At 34.8% G+C, this 25,068-nt stretch overlaps 1 protein-coding gene across 5 annotated transcripts in view; it reads left to right on the top strand.

The window, feature by feature from the left end:
* The window catches only part of LOC123563697 (centrosomal protein of 112 kDa-like), a 65,199-nt gene that overhangs the window by 931 nt on the left and 39,200 nt on the right, over positions 1-25,068 (top strand). For 2 of the 5 annotated variants that reach the window (XM_053534859.1, XM_053534863.1), the window contains exons 2-13: positions 3,036-3,156; positions 4,629-4,692; positions 6,167-6,284; positions 6,920-6,946; positions 7,883-7,897; positions 15,998-16,128; positions 18,590-18,692; positions 20,784-20,889; positions 21,232-21,275; positions 22,497-22,557; positions 23,454-23,503; positions 24,648-24,737. In XM_053534859.1, the coding sequence (XP_053390834.1) occupies positions 3,057-3,156; positions 4,629-4,692; positions 6,167-6,284; positions 6,920-6,946; positions 7,883-7,897; positions 15,998-16,128; positions 18,590-18,692; positions 20,784-20,889; positions 21,232-21,275; positions 22,497-22,557; positions 23,454-23,503; positions 24,648-24,737 (909 nt within the window). In that variant the 5' untranslated portion in view covers positions 3,036-3,056. The remainder of the gene's footprint in view (positions 1-3,035; positions 3,157-4,628; positions 4,693-6,166; positions 6,285-6,919; positions 6,947-7,882; positions 7,898-15,997; positions 16,129-18,589; positions 18,693-20,783; positions 20,890-21,231; positions 21,276-22,496; positions 22,558-23,453; positions 23,504-24,647; positions 24,738-25,068) is intronic. The other 3 variants (XM_053534869.1, XM_053534878.1, XM_053534875.1) reach the window with 3 other exon arrangements.

Here is a 25,068-nt window from a genome sequence, read left to right on the forward strand (position 1 = left end):
AAGTAAATAAAACAGAAAATCTATTTCATCTGATTAGGTTTCTCCATTCGTTTCACTTTTCTCGTTCTATTTAGTAGCCTGCCATTAAAATAGTTCTGAAAGCCAGATAGCTTATACTATGGTGTCAAAAGTGATTCAGTCACTCCAAATTTAATCAAATCAACACCTCTTACCTAAATTCTCATTCGTATGAAATTTAATGAGAGGTGTCATAATTTAAAGCTTAATAGCACATTATGCGTAAATATTGGAGAAGGGATTTTTTTCTCCCTCGAAGGGTATCAGGATCACAATAGCATTTATAACACAAAGCGGTTTTTTATATGTTACAATTGTTTTAAATGTAATATGACATCTAGAGCTACTGTGTTACACGCGGAGATAAAATGATATATATAATAACTGCATGCTAGTTTCTTTTTTACGAAAAGCCAGGACGTATCAATAAATTGATGACTTCCAATTACGAAAATACTAAAAAAAATACTGATCTCTGTTTTGTCAATTATTTAAAACTGAGAACGATAATTTGCACGCTTTGTCTAGAATAATGTTAGTCATATCTAGTAGTTTTCAATATCCATTTTTTTTTGTTAATTGTTAGACTGTCACAATTGACTGCTCACAAAATTAAAGCATTCATTCCAGTCATAAATCACTATGGAAACCAATCAGTATGTGGTATATTGATGAAAATCAGTTTTGACCAGTTCCTAATGACTATCACTTATTAATAGATTGATTTCCTGTTTGTTTTATCCCTCTAATGTACCCCTTTGGGGCCTTGTGGTTATTTCCTGTCTTATCCGTTTGATGTATGCCTTCAGGGTCTTATGATATTTGGAAGATGCACATTATTGTTATTTGCGTGTCAATTGACAAAGGGATTAATAGAGCTACTACATAAAAAAACTTTAACCAATACACATGCCCGAACATTTAGTTCATTTGAAACTTTAAAATTAATTCACCAAACTATTTTTTGGCTGGAAGGACATTTCTTCAAAAAAAAAAAAAAAAATGTCTGCAATAAGATTACATATAGAATAAAGTATAAGTTTTCAACTTTATTTAAATGACTTTCATACTTAATGTACTTCGACATTATAGCATTTTACATTAACTAAATAAAATATATCGCACAAAGTACATTTCAGAAAATGGCAACAATATAATTATTTCAGAGCATTAAAACATTTAGAAAATCAGCTTATTTAAAAAAGACATAAAATATCAGAAAATTAATTTACTGTTTATTTGATCTGTTCTTTCTTAAAAAGAAAAAAAAAAATAAATTTCAAGACACTTGAAAGAGATGAAAGAAACAACTGCTACGATTTCAAGCAAAGAAGTTGAATAAAAAAAATGTTTTGTTCTCAGATATTTAGTTTAGATTAATATATATATAGCAAACTGAGAAAATGTTGAATAAGCTTGGGTACTTGTTTTAATCATATCTGATCCGTAGCGCCGAAGAGCAGACAATACATAACCTGTCACTTTTTCCAGACCGTTTTAAAATGCCACAAAATCAATTATCACAAAAACCCTACTTTTTAAAAAAAATATATAGATTGTACCATAGCGTAAGGACTGCAGATGATAAAAAAGATGACTCTTGATTTGTTTTATTTGAGAATTAAAACATCACAACCCACACCGCTAGTTAATTCGCTACGAATTGCGAGGTCCTGCTTTCACCTTCAAGGTAATTTGCATAATCGATTGCTCCGGATGTGACGTCACGCCGACCTGATCAATATGCTACTAAGGTTTAAATGCCAATTATGTCTTGAATTGACCATAAATTCAAATAAAAATTACATGTATCGAAAGGGGATTCAATTCCTCAAAAAAAATCAAATAATATCAAAAATTACAAATGTTCTGGTGATTTAAACCTATGTATGAACTGTAGGCCTACATGATTAACATTTACCTTGTAGAGACCTAGCTACACGCCAGTATGCGCAATTGATAAAACCAATAAGTCATGACTGTGTACTGTGATTTATCCTCCATTATTTTGGTCCTTCAAAGTTTTGACGTTTAGATCAATGCCCCTTCACAAATATAAAACAATCTGAACGTCAAATTATTTTGACTACCCCAATTGGCTGAGGAATGACCTATACTCAGCAAAGTTGCACCCAACTATTTTGGCAAAAGAGTAATATTTTCTCAAAATTCAGCCCAAAAAATGCACCAGAGGCCACCATTTCATACCTATATTTCAAAATTTTCCATGGGGAGAACCCTAAACCCCGAAAATATAGGGAGTACCCCCTCTTGTACCTCTAAATTTTTATTTAAGAAGTACCAGAGGCAACCATTTGATACTGGTCAATATTTCAAAACTTTCCACCTGACTCCCCACCCCAACACGAGCTGAGAGGACCCCTCCTGTACCTACTCCTGCTCGGAGATATGCGTCTCGCTGGTGACACCTTCATTCCAAACTGGTTTCCCAATCAAATATTTCTGGGCCTGATCTACCATATATGCACATGCAGTGTTTTTTAAGCTTTGGGGGAATGGTGGCAGGGCCACTAAAATAGGGGGGAAATTGCATATATATAAAGTGATAAAAGCAGTGTTTTTCATAAATATGTTCCAATAAAAAAAAAAGAAAATTATTTAAAAACACATTGTCTCATGTTTTAAATGGTACAGTTTACATATCCCAAACAACAAAAACCTTTCTAGATGTACATGATAAAGTAAACTGTACCATTTAAAACATGAGACAATATATTTTTAAAAATCATTTTTTTTATTGCAACATATTTATGAAAAACACTGCTTTTATCACAACACAATTTTCCACAATTTTACTGGTTATGGCGCAATTTTCCCCTCCTTATGGGCCCCGTTACCATTCCCTCAAAAAACACTGAGATGAATTAAAAATGTAAGGTTCCTAGGTTACGACTCTTTGAACTAGTATGTTTAACTCAAAGGTATGAGCTTATTTGTACTACTGTTTTTCCTAGTACCTGTGTTATGCAGTATTATTCTGTTTTCCTACTTTTCAGGACTAACTACTTATAAATATCATGGATACAACAGACTCGGGATATCTCAAACTGGACCAAGAGTTTGACCGATACCTTGCAGAGATGAAGCCACATGTGCTCAAACTGCCTCATAAAACTGGTAAGAATGCAGATTTATCTAATACGGTTACCAGATACATGTGTCTATGTTAGTACAGTACTGTACTGCCGTATTTTCTCTCCTGTAAAACTGTCAACTATATATACATATACAATTATGTTCATCAATAACTCTTAAAGGTGGATAATCAGATTTTGGCCATGTAACGGATTTGTTCGAAACTTTAGCATCTGATCATTTACACTCATTTATGTTCACTTAACACTTAATACAAATTAGATTTTCACTGGAGGTATTTTTAAAATTTCATTTTCCTATCCTGGTTGCCCAACCAAGATAGAGTTATTTTATCATAAGTATAAATTTGATAAACATATGTTGCCTAAGGAAATGTATAAATATTAGACATATTGTAATATATTTGTAAAATATTTGCATTAAAAATTACGTATTTAGATGGAATTCATTAGAAACGCAAGTTTGAAAAATTATGATTACCTCCCTTTGCCTATCTTGGTTGTGCAACCAAGATAGATTGGAAATAAATGAATTCAGAAGCTAAACACAGCTTTAAAACTTGCATTTTGGTTCAGATTGTTCAATAGTTGATATGTCTATCAAATGCAAATGTAAAACTAGACATTGTATCGAAATAAAAAGAAATACCCAGCTTTTTATATACTTTCATATCAAAGGGGAGTAATTACAAAATTTTATAAAAATAATAAAATATACATTTCAGATAGGAATCTAACTCTATGTAATCGGTCTTTTTGTTCCTTAAATAATTCTCTACCTGAATATACAAAAAGTAAAAAATGTCATTAAATGTTGTTTAAATGTGATTGACCACCTTTAAAATGGTATTTCACTTGAACCAGCTGTATCAGTTTTAATTGATCTATGTTATGAAAAGACAGCCAGGGTTTTCCCTAGGAAATTTATTTTGAGGGACATCATTTCCCCCCAAATTTATTTTTCTGGAAAAAAGAGACTAATTTGGGGGACATGCTTAGATTTGCTTGAATACTTTGATACACTTTTTGGCTTTTAATAGTTTAAATTGATTGAAATTAACTTTTAATTAATTTGGAAATTGTTTTTGGGGGAAAACTCATGCCCCCCTTTGCTAAGAAAAGGGGGACATGGACCTCGAAAAGTGGTAAACCCTGGACAGCTATTTAAAAGGAAGGTCCTTAGATGTAAAAGGCAGAAGGATAGACTTAAATTATTAGCATATGCAGGGCCTCCTCTGGGTTTTTCATACTTGTCGCCACCCTATTATGAGTCAAAACAGATATACCTTTGGCTGTTAGAGGAGTGATCATTGGTATCGTTAATTGGGAAAGCTGTGGAGCATGACACTATGAAATAAGTAAAAGTCGTATTTGAACCTGAGGTTCCATAATTAAACTGCTTCTCTTCTTTAGAAATACTGTGATAAGTTGTACATCATCTGTATGAACAGTGTCACTTCGGTGAGATAGGAAGTATTTCACTTTTCATTTCAGATCGCCAGAAATGTGCTGTATGGATTAAGAAACTATGTGAGCCAACATCTGGTTTATCAGGAAGGTAAGATGAGACACTATGTACTGTGTATACAAAATTTCTCCACTTTTAAAAATTGGAACAAGTTTGGCATTATTTAGTATTTTTTATATTTATAGGCTATTAGCTTTGTATCAGAAAATATGCACACATTCTACTGCAGAAATATTGCGCAACCTTAGGAGCGCAATATTCTTCTGCTTAAGAACAAGTGCATATTTCCCCATGCACCCAGTATGAAATTCAGATTTTGGTATACAGAAAAATATTGACATTTCTGGTACCATTGTAATTTAATGGGGAATAGAAAAGAGAATGTAATAAACATTGATATGATAAATTTTTTTATGTAATAGAAAAGGTGTATAATGAAAATGGACCATTTTTAGCTCATCTGATTTTTTGAAAAAATATGATGAGTTATTGTCATCACTTGATCAGCATCGGCTGGTTAAGTTTTATGTTTAGGTCAACTTTTCCCCTTAACTATCAAAGGTATTGTTTTGAAACTTGCAACACTTGTTCACCAACAATAGCTGACCCTGTACAGCAAGAAACATGACTCCATCCTGCTTTTTGCAAGAATTATGGCCCCTTTTGGACTTAGAAAATATCAGATTTCTTGGTTACGTTTTATGTTTAGGTAAACTTTTCTCCTAAACTATCAAAGCTATTGCTTTGAAACTTGCAGCACTTGTTCACCATCATAAGCTGACACTGTACAGCAAGAAACATAACTCCATCCTGCTTTTAGCAAGAATTATGGCCCCTTTTGGACTTAGAAAATGTAAGATTTCTTGGTTAAGTTTTATGTTTAGGTAAACTTTTCTCCTAAACTATCAAAGCTATTGCTTTGAAACTTGCAACACTTGTTCACCATCATAAGCTGACCCTGTACAGCAAGAAACATAACTCATCCTGCTTTTAGCAAGAATTATGGCCCCTTTTGGACTTTGAAAATCAGATTTCTTGGTTAAGTTTTGTGTTTGGGTCAGTTTTTCTCCTCAACTATCAAAGCTATTGCTTTAAAACTTGGAACAGTTGTTCACCATCATAAGCTGACCCTGTACAGCAAGAAACATAATTCCTTCCTGCTTTTTGCAAGAATTATGGCCCCTTTTGGACAGAAAATATCAGATTTATTGGTTAAGTTTTATGTTTAGGTAAACTTTTCTCCGAAACTATCAAAGCTGTTGCTTTGAAACTTGCAACACTTGTTCACCATCATAAGCTGACTCTGTACAGCAAGATACACAACCCCATCCTGCTTTTTGCAAGAATTATGGCCCTTTTTGGACTTCTGGAATCATGGGTAGGACAATATTTCTATTATACAGAGACAAAAAAATCAGATGAGCGTCTGCACCCGCAATGCGGTGCTCTTGTTTATTTTTGTTTCCTTCCTCAACACAATACAGGGTGGCCTAAGTATTAACCTGTGAATTTGGGTGACTCCGGCAGTTTGGTATATTTCTATAAACATGTGATGTAATTACAGGAAGAACAGAAACATGTATGGTCAGCTGATGTTACACATGTTGAAGAGAGGTGTGTTAGAGGGACCATTTACCAGTAAACCCCAGGACGGACCTCTGCCTACACTTCCTGCTTACATGGTATTTAATTGCTTGCTCTACTTATTATACAGAAATGATCAGGTCATGTTTGTAGTTGAAACACTGAGCAAAAGTAGAGTTATAGTTAAGTACAGTCTGTTTGCTGTGAGCACCCTTTGCAATATAAATTTGTATTGGGACAGTTTAGCATACACACACTCACTCACTCTTTATTTCTCTAGTTGGAATGAAGGTTGCTGACTTCGAATCACTTGCCCATCAACTTGCCTATGATAGTATCATCCTTGTTCAAAGCCTCACTTGGGTTGTAGAGTTCTTTCATGTGAGGAAGTTACATGTATCTAGCTGGCTTATGGAAGGTCTAACCAAGTGCTGGCCCATGCCTGACAAAATGTTGTGAGGGACACCTGCGGTCTTCCTCCAGCAGGAACAGCTTGAAAATCACCCAAGTGACCTATAACTGTTTTTGTAAGACGCTTAACCTGAACAAAACAAAAACATATTAGAATTACTGAAAAAGAACACTCAAATTAAAAGCTTTTATTTTTAACGAGCTTTAATGATTTTATAATTGTTCTGATGAGCTTCAAGCAACAAGTTCATTGTATTTTGCATGTTGAGTGAGATAAATTTAGATGTGTTTGGATTAACAATGCATGGGTTTGTCTTTACAGTCTATATATTTGGAAGATCAAACAGAGGTAACATTTATATTGTCCAGTCCTTATAACGTATAGTTGAAACTTGGTGTCTGGAAATCTCTAATGAGCCACGCCATGAGAAAACAAACATAGTACATTTGCGACCAGCATGGATCCAGACCAGTCTGCGCATCTACGCAGTCTGGTCAGGATCAATGCTGTTCGCTAACAGTTTCTCTAATTGAAGTAGGCTTTAAAAGCGAACAGCATGGATCCATGCTGGTCACAAATGCACTATGTTGGTTTTCTCTTTATCTTAAAAATTGTGGCTATCTCAAAAAAATTTTCAAGTCAAAATACCTTGTTTATGTATGCATTTTCACCCAGTTGAAGTCAGAATTGACATCCTGCTACTTTGGTTGTGTTGAAATGTATCTGAAACTTTTCAGTAAAATTTTTAAGTATTTAGGTCAGATGTAGGAGTGACCTTGTATTGTAAACTGAAAAAAAAAACAGTAAAAAAAATGCATTTCAAATTGCATTATACTCTCAAAAACTACCTAAAATGTATATGTCATGTTTTTATACTTGTATAAATTTTGGGGCTAAGGAAATACCTGTGACAAGGATAATTTTGAAGTCAAATTTGATTTATCTCGAAGCAAAATGTTCGGTCCCTTTGAATTCAAGGCACCAACTTGACCAAGTTTCATCTGTATATGTATGTATGATGGTGATATTTATCACACTATAAAACTTCTATAAATATAGTACATGTACATATAAAATGATGCTTTCATATTTACAGTAGCTGAATCTGCTTTAGTTTTTATTCTAGGTTACAATTAGCATTCATAATATTTTCTAAAATAAATGCTGCATGAAAATATAAACTGGTAAAGGGTATTGTTGTAATACAATTAATTAGTACACTGCATGATCCTGTACCTAAATAATAATGACAAGAAATGATAATCTGATCTCTGTCTATCCTAGAGGAGCTTTAGTGAGGTAAAGGTGTGCTTTGTAGGGCATCTGAGCTGAAGGCTTATCTGATATGTTTAGCATTTCAGTCAAAATTTAAGCTGGTTTGATTAATTATTTAATGATACAAATGTATTCATTAAAACCAGAGATTAAATCAGAATTGGAGGTTTTGATATATTTTAAAAATTGTGATTTTTCTTTGAAATATACTTTTAAAATTTGTATGATAATAAGAAAAAGCTGTCATAATTGTAAGTGAAGGCTGTGCTTTCCAATACTTACTACAGCATCAGATAAACCCATTCTGACTGATAGGTCTAGGACTAAAACTGTCATACAACATTAATATCATAGTAGATGTTCTCAAAACTACGTGTGTACTTGTTGCTTCTAACAAAAATAACATACTAAAGAAGATGATTTGTTTTAACTAACCATTAATTTCTCAGAGTTTTACAAATTTAATGTGTGTTTAGAATATCAAAGTGTTTTAAGGGCAGCCACTTACTGAATGCAGACTTTAACAGCTTGTGTTGTTTTTATCAGACTAACCAGAAATGTGTGGAATGTTATGTGTTGTTATTAAAAATCCATGCTAATGCTATTTAAAAAAAAAAAACTTCCCCAAAGGGATTGTAGGAAACAGTGTTTTAGACTTTTGTCGAGACTTTGCTGATTTTATTTTGCAAAGGAAATAAATCAGTTATTGGTGACAAAGTTATAGTGAGATCTTCCAGCAAAAATTTTTGAAGGGAATAATTTGCTTACAAAACTAACAAATGCTTTTATAGATGTGTGTGGTCCGCAACCCTTCTTCATATGTTTAAATATTGTTTGAAGTTTGAAGCTGATTTGCATTTTTGTCTAAATTAATTATTCCATATTACTCGACATAAAATAAGAACATGTACCATTCTTTGTCTTTTATTTATCTCATTGTTATACTGTTAAATGTTTTAAGATCATATAACACATTATGACGAACAAATGACTTAAAATACTTGATTTCTAAATTAGTATATTCTACATCTGCTAAGGTAAATGCATCAATAGATCTGAGAAAAACATTGAAAAGTTAAGTTGGCATGTTTTTGGCCGCTCTATCTTCAAGCGAGAGGAGACCAGGCGCAAGCATGAGACAACACGCGATGTGATGACCCCTAAAAACCGCAGACGGACCCAGCACACGGACCACACCCGAATGTATGACAGCAGACCTCAGCTCACCACGGCTCCGCACCAAAACGATGCCACGAAGCAAGTCAAGAGCTGCTACCAAACACTCAGTGCTAGAAAGCTGTTTAACAAACACCATGCGTCCCGTCTCCTCTCGATTTATTGATTTTTTCCGCCACAATAAATTTTGCAAAAATTTATCCCCCAAAAAATCAACAGAAAGAAAAATTAGACATTTACTATTTTCTGTTAAAGCATCTCTATGACCGCGGCAAATCTCAAGTAAAATGCAATGAATCCGCGCGAAAGAAATTATAGCGAACGCCTAAAATATAGGTAAACATTCAATCCACACGGCAGCCAATCGCTGGAGTCGAAAATATCATGCGGTGTTACCGAAAGATACTGTAATATTTCTAATACGAATGATCAGTACGTACAGGACAAACTAATTAAGTGTATTGATGCACTTATCCCTAATAGCATAAATCTGGACAACATTTTAGCGGGAAAAAAGTTGCTGTGGCATAACACATTATAGTGTGATTTGGTTTAACCGTAAAAATCTTGGGCAAACTAGATTTTAACAAAATAATTCGATGTTAGGTTATTTGTGACGTCAGAACTTCTGAATCACAGTAAGTAGTCATGAAAAGTTATTTGTTTTATTTGCGTGTATACATGGTAAAAGTACATACATAGTTTCAAATCACCAAAAATTCATAATTTCGGATATTGTTTAATAGTTTACCTAAATCAATGAAGAATTGTATCAACTTCTGGCACACACAAGTTTTATTATGCCCCCCTTTGAAAAAGGAGGGGTATATTGTTTTGCAAATGTGGGTTGGTCGGTCTGTCGGTCGGTCGGTCGGAATGTATACCTATCCGTTTCCGGATGATAACTCAAGAACGCTTGGGCCTAGGATCATGAAAGTTGATAGGGAGGTTGGTCATCACCAGCAGATGACCCCTATTGATTTTGAGGTCTGTATGTCAAAGGTCAAGGTCGCAGTGACCCTGAATATTAAAACAGTTTCCGGATGATAACTCAAGAACTCTTGGGCCTAGGATCATGAAAGTTGATAGGGAGGTTGTTAATGACCAGCAGATGACCCCTATTGATTTTGAGGTCAGTATATTAAAGGTCAAGGTCACAGTGACCCTGAACAGTAAAACAGTTTCCGGATGATAACTCAAGAACGCTTAGGCCTAGGGTCACGAAAGTTGATAGGGAGGTTGGTCATGACCAGCAGGTGACCCCTATTGATTTTGAGGTCAGTATGTCAAGGGTCAAGGTCACAGTGACCAGGAACAGTAAAATGGTTTCCAGGCAATAACTCAAGAATGCTTGGGCCTAGTGTCAGGAAAATTGATAGTTAGGTTGGCCATGACCAGCAGATGACCCCTATTGATTTTGAGGTCATTAGGTCAAAGGTCAAGGTCACATTGGCCAGGAACAATTAAATGGTTTCTGATCTTCTTGTCCAAAACCATAGGGCCTAGGGCTTTGATATTTGGTATGTAGCAAAATCTAATGGTTCTCTACCAAGATTATTCAGATTATTTCCCTGGGGTCAAATATGGCCCCATTCTAGGGTCACATGGTTTATATAGACTTATATAGGAAAAAACTTTGAAAAACCTCTTGTCCAAAACCACAGGGCCTAGGGCTTTGATATTTTGTCTATGACATCATCTAGTGATCCTCTACTGAGATTATTGAAATTATTCCCCTAGGGTCAAATATGGCTCCGCCCTGGGGGTCACATGGTTTACATATACGGAAAAACTTTGAAAATCTTCTTGTCCAAACCACAAAGTCTAAGGCTTTGGCATTTTGTAATGTAGCATCATTTAGTGGTTCTCTACCAAGTTTGTTCAAGTTATCCCTTTTGGGTCAAATATGGCCCTGCCTCAGAGGTCAAATGGTTCATATAGACTTATATAGGGAAAAACTTAGAATCTTCATGTCCATAACTTACATCATTCAAGTTTGGACCACATGTATAGTTTTGAGTGGCAAGATGAACCGTGACATGAGTTGAACTTGATCTTGACCTAGTGACCTACTTTCACATTTCTGTACCTACAGCCTTCAAATCCTAGTGACCTACTAACTTTCACATTTCTGTACCTACAGCCTTCAAATTTGGACCACATGCATAGGTTTGTGTACTGAAAAAAACTTTGACCTTGTTATTGACCTAGTGACCTACTTTCACATTTTTGAAGGTACAGGCTTCAAATTTGGACCACATGCATAGTTTTTGTTCCAAAATAAAATTTGACCTTGATTTTGACCTAGTGACCTACTTTTACATTTCTCAAGCTACAGCCTTCAAATTTGAACCACAAGCGTAGTATTGTGTACTGAAATGAACTTTGATCTTGAGATTGACCTAGTGACCTACTTTCATATTTCTGAAGGTATAGGCTTCAAATTTGGACCACTTGCATAGTTTTGTGTTCCGAAATAAAATTTTACCTTGATTTTGACCTAGTGACCTACTTTCACATTTCTCAAGCTACAGCCTTCAAATTTGAACCACATGCATAGTTTTGTGTACCGAAATGAACTTTGATCTTGAGATTGACCTAGTGACCTACTTTCACATTTTTGAAGGTACAGGCTTCAAATTTGGACTGCATGCATATTTTTGTGTTCTGAATTGAAATTTTACATTGATTTTTATCTATTACCTACTTTCATATTTCTCAAGCTACAGCCTCCAAATTTGAAGCACATGCATAGTTCTGTCTACCAAAATTAACTTTACCTTGAAATTGATCTAGTGACCTGCTTTCACATTTCTCAAGCCACAGCTTTCAAATTTGGACCACATACACATTGTTTTGTACCTAAATGAAATTTGACCTTGATTTTGACCTTGAGCTAGTCTTGAAATTTGGAACATTCAAAAATGGCTCAGTGGATGGCTCCAAGATCAATCTGTAATCTCTTGTTAGGTTAATAGGTTAAAGGTCAAGGTCAGATTAAACCAGAATGGTAGAACTTTTGTTTACAGTGAGCATACAATTTCTGTTCCTTGTGCAATTACTGATTGCATCAAGGGGGTGCATTTCGTGTTTGACGAGCTCTTGTTTGAATTTGTGTCCAAATTATGAAATAATTGTCATAAATTTAAACCTCTAGCATGTAAAGCGTCGGTAGCGATGAACATTTTCTCAGAAATTGCTTGAACTATTTGGTCTTTTAAATGTTTGACTCGGGGGATATTGCCCATAAGAAAATAGTATCTTAATATTTCATAGAATCGCGTTAAATTAATTGAATTATGGGCAAGCTACACTGGTTTCGTTTTGTATTTTCAACAAAATAAAATCCCCTTTCTGATTTGTCTTAGAATTTATTAAACGTATAACCAAATACTGTCCGTAAAAGACAGGTCAGCCTCTTCTCTAAATACCGGATCCCACCGACGCTTGAATCTACCAGTACACTTCATTAATCTGAATAGGTGGCCTGCCAAAATAGGCTAATATGAAAACAACTGTAAACATCCTTTATTCGTAGTTATAATAAATCTGCAATAAAACAGGTTTATATCTACCGCAGCAAAAATGAATTTGATTCCGTATGACAACCCTGTACTAGATTACTTAAAAACACTCTCATATAAAAACTAATGAAAAATAATGCTCGTATTAAAGGTATGATAAACTTTGATGAGAACCCTTACACTAAACTATACGTCATGAATAAACATGATGACGTATTCACTAAGTATAGGCTATACTATTACCGGTTATAATTGTCGAAATATTTCAAATGCTTTTAAAAGCAGTGCTACACATTATATCAGAGAATCGGTAGAGATTTCCGACCAATAAAATAAAATGTGTATTTTATACTTCTTTGTTCTAAATAAAGAATGTCTTGAACTTTTCAATTCGAAGGCGAAGCAGGCCATTTCAAATGCCATTAAAACGACCAGGCACGTGATTGGTTTTGAATAAAATATTTATATGAAGGCACCAAACATAATCACCACTGAATTTGATTTCTTTATTCGACAAGTCGGTACCCCAGATAAATGGGGAATAATATAATAGTTCTAGAACAATTCTATCGGAAGTTATGCCACATTTATGCCACGTGTCAGGCAACAGTTTGCGTGACACTAGTGACCTTTAATCCAAACCTTCACCCCAAGCATTTGCAGAAAAAACAACTGTTTACCCTGATTGGTAATCCAAAAATGGTCCTGAAAAAAAAAACAAAAACGGGTATACCGACTGTAATATCGCAAGAATCCTAGTATTGTTAAATCTAAACAAATCTCAACCCTTATGTGGTGATAGGCTTGCTAAATCAATAGAATGAGTCGGATGAAGCGGAGACGAAACAATCCACATACATCTGCAGTCCTGAATAAAAATTATTCTGTGAAACAATCGATGTTTTTTTTTTTTTTTTTTTAATTTACTTTCTGAAGTGTAGTGGCCAGAATTCGGATCACCATCTGTAGGTCTACAAATCAAGCTCTGAACCCCAAAATTTCAATCATTATTGCTTTGTTCTTTCGTTTGCCAACTGCTATCAAATCCTTAAATACATTTAAAGCCGCAAAACCACCTCCAGTAAAATCGTCTAGATAGTTCTGCTGTTTGCCTGATTTCATGTTTGATTTCAACACAAAATTCTTAAATGCCCGCCACGACCTAGTAACCATTTTTTTTTTTTTTTTTTTTTTTTTTAACCACGGAAACTTCATGAAAATCATTCTTAAATTACAAGTAATATACAGCCATGATGGATAATTAAGGCCCTTCCTAAAATAAATGAGTTTTACAGCTTCATATGCAAAAACTTATTCAATCAGTCTCTTATCATCATAGTTTTAAGAGCATAGCATAGAATGACTACTTTACACTGAAGAAACCAAATGTGTTCGAAATTTAACTTAATACACTAATTTCTGTACATATTGTTACATTGATTAAATATAGTATTAAGTCATTAAACACCTTGTTTTGGCCTAATCTATGTCACCGTCAACTTGTTACTAAATACTTGTATATTTTAATCTTTTCATGCAAATCATGTAAAACTACCGTCATGGAAACACAAAAAGAATACAGGTATTTTGTGGCGTATCTTTAAATCCTAGCAAATTTTGCAATGTTATCCATTCCTCAAAAGGAAGTGTTGTATCAAAATGAAAACTTTCTGTGTCAGTCCAGTGTTTGTGTTAGCAGAGAAGACTATTAAACGTACTAAACGGTATGCGTTTTGCGTTTTTTGATGACAATTCCCTTGACCTAGATCTTGACCTATTTTATAAATTTAACAGCTGTTATTTTGGGTCGATATAGTCTACTTTGACCGGTGAATTTGCCAAGTTGACTATATCGATATATATATATATATATATTTTTTTTTTTGAGCTCTGAGACGAAATTTCATTTGAACTTCATCTCCGGGCGCGACCCCAGTCTTGACCCCTAAAATGTCTCTGAAATGTTCTACTTGCAAATTATCCCGGGATGTGGGTTTTGATACTTCACTGAAAAGTTATTCTGACTGCAGGACACTCCCGAATGTGGAGCGAAGTATGTGCTTTACATGGAAAATTTGAATATTAATGAAGTAATTGCACATGCAGTGACGTGTACTCGCCCGAACCGTTTCCGCTGCGTCATTAGCCTGCACACATCGCCACCACAAGTCTGTTATGTTTTAAGACCAGGATGCGGGCGATATCACCCGACGCAACTGAAACTGCCCACCGTGCACACGCCATGCTAAAACTTGTACATGTAACAAAGCATTTTCTGAACTTTATCACTGATTGGTTAGATATGTCGCCGCATAAATAATGAACGCTTTCGACCACTGCATATAGAATTAATCTTGCCCGAGTGTTTTCAGCCTGACCGTCGGTAGACAGTCTAAAATGTCTTTCTTACAAAAAACGGTTTGATAACTAAATGCCCCCTTTGACCGGCAATAATGCCAAATTGATATATTCGTCTCTGAAAATCTGTTCAAGGGAGGAAAGCAGATGTGCCGCCAATAAGACACTGGTAAGACTAACAGAAGGTATGATTTAATTTGCGCATCACCCCACAGACTGTAACTTTTGTTCAATATTAGACATGCTGACCATACAGACGAGCCTAGTATAGATGACCTATACACTTACACCGCCACACCCTCCTTGAAATTTTACGTCTAACCATGACATAGTCTTGTGAAATACCCGGACCATGTAAAAATACTTAAAAATCAATAATATTATTAATACACCCACCAGCATTATCTTGTAACTGTCTGTTTCTTCCTTCTCTATATCGTTTGCACAATTACCGGTCCCTCGTGCTCCAAGGTCATGTGGAGGTATCTGATTCCGCACCTCGTTCCTGGCCGGCCTTTTGTTCCTCTCCTCTCATCCTACGGTGATATTCCTGTTGTTGACGATTTTGCTCTTACATTTTGCCTGTGACCTTCGTCCTTCCTTTCCCGGCCTTGTCGTTTAGGTCTAACATGTTCATGCGGCATCTCAATTTAAGATTACTTTAAGTTTATCTTTACTGAACGACATGTAGAAGAACTGTAGATTCTGTCAGTCAGTGTATAATAACGGTCTATTCGCCCTTTCAGACGCAATGTGAGAAATCTGCACGGGCTTTTTGCTTTTATATCGAACAACTGGCTGTGTTCTCGGCTCACTGAACATGCACATCAGTACTGTATTGATAAAACGAGAACCAGTTCAACTGAATAATAAAGGCCGATTAATCCCGAATCCTTAGCAACTAACAAACATTTTAAGTCTCGAGGAATAAATGAAATTATTTTAAAGAAATAATTTATATTATTGAAACTGAATTATGTAGTAAATTTTACACTACTTTAAATTGTTACTAGATTGTTGCCAACATTTTAGAGGTTGGTCAAAATACGTTATGTTTATATTTCAGACTAATCAGGTTCCTGACTGGGTGAATGGTGAATTAACAACAACAGCAGGAAGTTCCTTGTTCAGGTCAACTATAGGAAACCCTGCAGCACATTCTACATGGAGATCTCCTCCTAACTCTCCTTCAAGGAGGTAAGTCTTCAACTTGCAAGTATCCCAGACACACAATCCGCGTGGTGATCAGGGCTTTTGCCTTCTAGCTCTCCCGCAAGGAGATAAGTTTTTAGCTCGACTATACGAAGTATATGGAGTGCTATCCTACTCACATCGGCGTCGTTCCGCGTCACCACCTTGGTTAAAGTTTTTTTTACACTTTCTCTTTTTTCTCCTTATCTCTGTAATTGTACCCCCCGACAACAAAGTTGTAAGGGGGGTATACTGGTTTCAGGTTGTCTGTCTGTCTGTCTGTCTGTCCGTCTGTCTGTCTGTCTGTCCGTCTGTCCGTAGACGTAATCTTGTGCGCACCATCTCTCCTTATCCCCTTGACAGAATTAAATGAAACTTCACACAAGTGATCAGTACCAACAGTAGTTGTGCATGGGGCATGTTAGGTTCTTTTAGAAAAAAAAATTTGCAGAGTTATGGGACTTTGTTTTTTTGTTACTATACTATATGCATAGACACAATCTTGTGCGCACCATCTCTCCTCATCCCCTTGACAAAATTTAATGAAACTTCACACAAGTGATCAGTAACAACAGTAGTTGTGCATGGGGCATGTTAGATTATTTCAGAAAAAAAATTTGCAGAGTTATGGGACTTTGTTTTTTTTGTTACTATACTATATACATAGACACAATCTTGTGCACACCATCTCTCCTCATCCCCTTGACACAATTTAATGAAACTTCACACAAGTGATCAGTAACAACAGTAGTTGTGCATGGGGCATGTTAGGTTCTTTCAGCGACAAAAATTGCAGAGTTATGGGACTTTGTTTCTTGTTAACATACTATGTACATACAGTCTTCATATGCAATCTTGTGCGTGCCTAATCTACCAAACCCTTGCACACAATTTAATGAAACTTCACACAAGTGATCAGTACCAACCCTAGTTGTGCATGGTGCATGTTACATTCTTTTAGATAAATATTCTGCATAGTTATGGGACTTTGTTTTTTGTTACTATACTGTATACATACAGTCTATATACATACAGTCCACATAATTATGCAATCTTGTGTGCGTCAAATTGCAATGTACTGTGTCAGTGCATGCGGGGGGTACATTCATCACCTTTAGTGATAGCTCTAGTTACTTGATGGATTTGCTTTAAACTTTAAAAAGATATTCCTAATTATCACCTATATCATATGGCACAAGGGCCATAACTCTCACACCAATATTTCATGAGTTATCCCCCCTTTTTACTTAGAGTTTCAGTTTTAAGTTTTGATGCACTTTCACTCTGTCTCAGTTATTCCTTCTGTCTCAGTTATTCCTAAATGGATTTGATTCAAACTGAAAGTAGTTGTTCCACATCATCTCCAACATCATATGACACAAGGCCCATATCTCTGGTACCAATATTTAATGAATTATCCCCCCTTTTATTTAGAATTTCAGGTTAAAGTTTTGATGCACTTTCACTATATCTCACTTATTAATAAATGGATTCGATTCAAATTTAAAATAGTTGTTCCACCTTATTACCCACATCACGTGACACAAGGAGTATAACTCTGGCACCAATTTTTTTTATAAATTATGCCCCCTTTTACTTAGAATTTAAGATTAATTTTGATGCATTTTCACTATATCTCGGGTATTACGAAATGCATTTGATTCAAACTTGAATTAGTTATTTCACATCATCACCAACATCATATGACACAAGGTGCATAACTCTTGCACCAATATTTTATGAATTATGCCCCCTTTCTGCTTAGAATTATAAATATATAGTGTTTTGATACACTTTATCTTTACCTCTCTTATTACTTAATATTTTTGACACAGACTGAAGCTATTGTGCAATATTCATCCACCATTGGAGTCATTAAACACTCCAGTGACAGCTCCAGTTTCCTGAGATGGGCCCAGTTTCACTATCCAGCATCGAAATAGTAGAGGACAATTTACATTGAGTTTCAGGACGTTTGCTTCCAAACTCACTGGGTGAAGGTCTGCATTTAGGTCAATTATTGGTAATTGAGCAGCTATTTTTGAAAACCGATTACATTGTAGATGCAGTAGGCTGTAATGTAAACTGTAATGTGGAACCTCAATGGTTGATGATGAAAGTCACTGCATACAAACATTATGCCTGTCATACATGAAAGTACATGTCATACTGGCCTCTGACCCTTTCATATTACACAGAAGCATGTGGTTTGTGGTGTGCCTGACCTTGCCAGGTAAAATGCCTTGAAGAGCACCTTGGATCCTTCTCTGCCATTTAACCACATACTTTTGTTGTTGATGTTACTTGAAATTCAGTAATTTAAAAAAGCTATTGCTTGGTTTATTAGTTTCACTGATTAAATGTATGTCTTCTTTGGTAAAGAAACATAATGTTGTGAAAGTAAACCTTATTCAGTCTTGTATCAATGAACATGTTATTAAAATGATGTTAACCTGTATAATTTCAGACCTCACACAGCTCTAGGTATAGATTCCGAGAAGGACTTTCTAGCCTCCTCCTCTCCACGAAAAGATTTTCTCAGTCGACCAGACCCAGCTCCTTATGCTTACGTGAGTAAAGTCAGGGTTTTGTGTCGCGCACATCCCACCCCAAGAGTTGCCCTTGTCCATATGCAGAATTTGTGTCAAGCATATCTCAAAAACTATTTGAAGTAGCGTCCTCAGACCTCATAGAATTGTTATTTAGTAGGTGAAGTTGTGCCCCTGGTGTTTTTGTTAGGATTTCACATTGCTAGACCAGAGTTATGGCCCTTGACTTAGTAGAAAATATGCATATAGTGATAGGGATTTGGGCACCAGTGTCCTATGTACACAAATCTAGTTTGTAACGCATTGTACTGTGAACAGTCCCAAGTGTCAAAGACCCAGGAGGTATATAGTGTTTGAACTGTCCATATCTGTCTGTTGCACTTTCTTGTTTACTCAGTTCCTCCTAGAGTTATCATCCAGTTAAAATAAAACTTTGTATACATTATCAGTATGAAGTTGACATGCACGTATTTTCAGGATTTTCATGTCCCGTATTTTCTGGAGTCATAGCCGTTTTTAGGACTTTGAGATAATGCATGTACAGTCAAACCTGTGAACAAAAACCACCCTTCGGAACAAGCAGAAGTGGTCTTTGTTCACAGGTGGTCTTTATTCTGGGGAAAGTGTCACTTCTCAGTTATATATATATATATATAGAATGTCCTTTATATATATATATATATATATATAAAGAATGTCCTTTAATAGTTTGAGTTATAAATGCTGATAAAAAGTATTTTTACAGCTTCTTGCTTTCTTTATGTTTTATGTATTAATTCGGCCGGCAAATTTTCAATCAAGCAGTAATTATTGTTTGCTGTAATGTGAAATTTTGGCAGATTTCATATTTTTTTATGCCGGAACAGTCCAGCTTGGTTGTTATTGGGGGGCAAAAATGACACTTGGGAAGGAATTAGGCCGGTCGCTGGTCGCGGTCACCAGGTGGTCGCTATTCACGGCCTTTTATGAGCATTTTTCTACGGGGCGGGGGGGACCAGAGACCGGTCGATGTCGACAGGCGGTTGCTGTTCACGGGTGGTCGCTAGCACAAGTTTGACTGTATATGTTTATTGTGTTCTCAACTCATCCTACAGTTTTGATTCAATTTAAACTAAAATTTGGTAAACATCCAACATTAAGTAGACATGCATGTTTTGTCTGAAGTTTTATGTGTGATTATTGTTTTAGTTATTCCCCTTGTTTGGAATTTACATTATTCTGTTGAGCATTTTCAGGGTGCTGTGTTATACTACGTTGACATCATTCTTGTTTTAAACTGCTTTATTTTATTTTGCATCAACAAAATTATTTCTTGAAAATGTGTGGGAGCTTTTACTTTGAATGAAGAACATAAGATTTACTTTTTCAAAAATAGATACAGTAATGAATTTGATAATTATAAGATATATGATAACGTCTGTGTTTCTTCTTGTGTTAAAGAAAGCAATACACATTTATATATCCAGGTTGACTTACTGATTCTTAGTGTTAAACAGTCTTGTTTTGGTGATGGAATGCAGTTTCTAACATCTTTCTTTGCTTTCTCTGTTGCATTTTCAGTTTGTTCATTTTCAGAATTAAGTGGAAACTCTGCTGTATCATAAAATTTCATTTCAAATCAAAATTATTTGAAAGATTTTGATGATTTTCCTTGTTTTATCAACTGACCATCCATTTGAAACTAATTGAAAAAGCAAGAGATCCAGTAGAGTTTTCATGATTTTTGTTTTGCTCACTTGAGATAAGGGTTCATTGTGAAATGTATATGAACAGTGCCATGAGAAAACCAACATAGTGGGTTTGCGACCAGCAAATATCCAGACCAGCCTGCGCATCCGCGCAGTCTGGTCAGGATCCATGCTGTTCGCTAACAGTTTCTCCAATTCCAATAGGCTTTAAAAGCGAACAGCATGGAGCCTGACCAGACTGCGCGGATGCGCAGGCTGGTCTGGATCCATGCTGGTCGCACACCCACTATGTTGGTTTTCTCATGGCACGGCTCATATAAAGAATGTCCTTTAATAGTTTGAGTTATAACATAATTTGAGTAAGCCAGAAAATTGTAGAATGCTGCAGTATAGACAGAGAAAGTATTTTATTATATATGTGTAGGATGACTTGAGTGTGGTTGGCACAAAAAGGAATCCTCGATCAGGATTTAACTACCATTCAGATGATGAAGACAGTATACTAGGGGGACTAAAGTTAAAAAGAAAAGGTCTGTGATACATATGAAAATAATTAATGTAAATGTCCTTAAGATGGAAACATCAGAGTTATTATTGCAATAGTTATAGATAGGTAAAAAGTATATAAAGCAATAACAATGGCAATATTTCTTTTATAAAAAATCTTTTCATTTAATGAGTAAGACAATCATAGGTATTGTAAATAAATCACTGTGTCAATTAGAAGAATAAAATATACTGAAATGTTTTGCAGTGTTTCTACACTATCTCAGGAAGTTGTTTGTTTATCCTAGCAAGAAATACTTCCAGTATTAGTTACTTGTATCTTTTGAGTGTTATTTGTTGTAAAGAGCTTTGCATGTTTTTGTTAGATGGGAGAGGCCGGAGATCCCCAGATTTCACATCCAAGGCTGAGGTAGGTGTTAGTGTAGCTTGCTGTATGTCTTTGCTGTTTTTTCTGCTACCTGTATACTTGCATGATTGAAAGAACTGTCTCTAACAAACAATCAGAGATAATACTTCAATTTTTTGTTTTGCATGAACTCTACAAGCTGTACTCTTAGCTTAAATGAAATGTCAGATCATTGGAACCATTATTGTGAGCCATCTTGTCCTAAATATAGAAGTAATTTTCCAACTACTTTAGATTTTTGGTCCAAATTTAACACACATATATGTTAAAATATTATTTCTTAGCCAGTTTCCCTCTAAAGAAGCAATATGCATAAATTATAAAAATAATCGGCTGATTTATGACCAGGTCCCAATTTCACAGAACAACTTAAGTAGCTGCTTAGCTAAGTCTGTTATTTCAAATGCTTGTTTTGCCCATTATGCATCTTCAATGTTGACATTTTCATCTATATCAGAACCGTATATGACTATTTCATAGATTGAAACACAACAATACTTAATTTTACAGAAAACTAAGTAAAGAAATAAGAAATATATACTTAAGCAAATACTTAAGTTCATTATATCGTGCTTAAATAGAAATATCATATTTGCGTGATTGTAATAAGAACTGCAGACAAATACTACTAATCATATTAAATTTAGCTATATTAAATACATTGTTATAGAAAAAATCAACATTAAATAATAACATAAGCAATATAGTATGATCTTAAAATAACAGACTTAACTAAATTACTCAAGTTCTTTTGTGAAATTGGGGTCCAGGTTACTAACTGGTCTATGCATCTACCATTGTTTATCACCAAGTATACATAGCTTGATCTTCTTTATTTAACTGGCAGTCAAATCTTGCCATGTTAGAATTATCTAAAAAACATTCTTTCTCACTAGCAACTGTTTAAGGATAATTATTATATAAATTTGCCAAGATTGGTTGCTGATGTGTTGTACTGAAGATTCTACTTTCTCTTATACATAAATTTATGTTCCTGTTTGCAGGATTTAATGTTAGTGATTTCTTTCTTTGCTTACTTGCCTTGTTTGTGTTTGAATCAGTGAGTCACTCTGTACTATATTCGGTCACATGTTACATATCTACCAGTAATTATTTGAATATTGACAATCTGTGTTTTAAAGACTGTAAACTGATTTACACAATCATGTTTGTGTGCAAATGAACATGATTTGCTTATTTAAGTGTTATATTTCACTGTAACAGACAACTGGCTGGTCAGAAGCCACAGCTGCCACATCTACTACCTCAAATCCTTATCTCAAAGGTATGTACACAGAGTTTCATTTATAATAAGCTGTCTTAATGTTGTTACGATATTCAAGTTTGAAAAAATATTTAGAATTAAATGTTTGATTTAATTGTTCTTATTTAATTTTTCTTGGACTAGAACATGTGTTGAATAGTATCAGAAATGATGTGTGTATCTATCACTTCCATCTTACACTGCTTAATCTGTGTATTGAATTAATTAATTCTAATTGCTTCTTAAATTCAACTGCTTAAGGCTTCTTTCTCTTCATTACACCTAAAACAAAGAATAATTTTTAAGTACGATGCCTGTAAAGATTGGTTGCAAGATTTGATTCAAGTTAAGTAAAACAATGAAGAATTAATTAAAATAGAGGGACAACACGCCTGAACACCAGATAGGTTTTAACTGTATTTGAGCCGTGCCACGAGAAAACCAACATAGTGGGTATGCGACCAGCATGGATCCAGACCAGCCTGCGCATCTGCGCAGTCTGGTCAGGCTCCATGCTGTTCGCTTTTAAAGCCTATTGGAATTGGAGAAACTATTAGCGAACAGCATGGATCCTGACCAGACTGCGCGGATGCGCAGGCTGGTCTGGATCCATGCTGGTCACATACCCACTATGTTCGTTTTCCCGTGGCACGGCTCATTTATTTATAGATGAGCTAGTTTCGGTTCTCTATGAACCTTTATCAGGATGTAAGTAAAAGTTAAATGCTCCACGTTAAGAACTTGTTTATCAAATATGGGAACCCAGCAACTTATCTACTGAAGTATGATTCAGAGGGTCCAGGTTTACAGTTAAAGACATACAATGACATTGGTAGTGTAGTCTTTGTAATACAAGGTATCTAGCAAAAATATTAAATTTGAAAGTTGTTTTAAGCAATAATGAAATATTGTTTCAGGTATTACATACACAGATGATTCAACCTTACCTCCAAAAAGCAGCAAAGAGGTATGTCTAATAATGAATACGTAATCTTATGCGTTGATTATATTTTGAAAATTGACAACAGGTAATGCATTTATTTAAGATTTAAAGTCGCGTCTACAAAACTTTGTTTCATCTTTTATATTTTATGATTATGCAGCAGATCTCTAGAATTAACACAAAGTTTAACTAAATTCATGCAATTTGGTGAAATACTGTAAATTATCGTTGGATTTAACCCATATCAGTCATGCTGACTGTGATATAGCTGTGCTGATCCGCTTGTACTTCGTCTATTATTTTCTAATTTTCCCTTAAAAATGAGGAAAATCAATTCTAGTCACATTTTGTTCTTGATACTATATTTCTTGATTCAGATAACTTAACAAGAATTTCCTAGTTCTGTGCTGCAAATGATAAAATGAAATAGAGTTTTATGTCTTTTGCCTTTTTGCGACATTGCAAGACATATGGCATATCTGAGCTGAGATTTTTGATTTTTTATAAATGCATATTTCAATGAAGATAAGCATAAAATGATAAGAAAATTGTTTTTTTGTGATAAACACTTGTGAAAATATAGAAAAAGTCTCACCTTATGGTGAGGTATTTCTATATATATTCACTCAAAATAAGCATATATTCTCTATTTATTTATCTATGTCATTGCATCATTATGATTAGCATTTAGCCCTTGAACATTTCGTAATATTTAATCGTACAATACACAAAATGTTAATCCAAAACTTAGGTATAGAGCATTCATTCATCTGAAATAAAATTGTACATTTCTTTAACTCTACAAAGAACTGGTGTGAGGTATACTGATTGTTTTCAACCAATTGTCTGTTTCATTGTCATTTTTATCTGACTTTCAGTTAACTGTTTAACATTTATTCATTGTTAATTATAAGCAGTAATAAATACCTTTAACTTTAGCCTGCTGGTGGTAAGTGATTCTGCCTTGCATCCAGTGCAGACCAAGATCAGCCTGCACATCCCTGGTCTTCAACTGTTCACCATTCAGTCAGTATCTTTTTGGTAAGCACCCCTTTTAACAGTTAATGGTACTGTCCAAACTGAAAGATGGACAAGTTCATTTTAGAAATTTAGCAGGGTAAGGGTTAAAAGGATTGTATAATCCTGCTTTTTTACAATTGTTCTGTAGGGTGTTGATATGAAAGTAAAGATGGTTGAAGCCAAATTTCATGAGGAGAAACTTCGACTTCAGCAGAAACATGATGCTGCTGTACAGAAAGTAAGTGTGGAATTTTATTTTCATTTCATGGAATCTATCCATGCCTGATTTCCATTGTCACATCTGTTTTGGTAAAAGCCAATATGTATTTTATGTGTCCCAATCATATGATAAAACTGTACTAAAGTAAAATGATTTAGTTGTAGAGGTCACAGTAAAGTTGAATTATTTTTTTTACATGCTTGAAAAGCATTCCCGGCATTTTAACATGCATGCTTGTAAATATTTGTTTGAAAAATAGTAGTTATCTTATATAGCTGAATTTATTTTGATCATTGTGTTTGAAATACAATTCTGACTGTTGTTTCTGGTACTTAAATATGAGACTGAT

This window comes from Mercenaria mercenaria, chromosome 2 (genome assembly GCF_021730395.1).
Source record: "Mercenaria mercenaria strain notata chromosome 2, MADL_Memer_1, whole genome shotgun sequence".
Classification (NCBI taxonomy): Eukaryota; Metazoa; Mollusca; class Bivalvia; order Venerida; family Veneridae; genus Mercenaria; species Mercenaria mercenaria.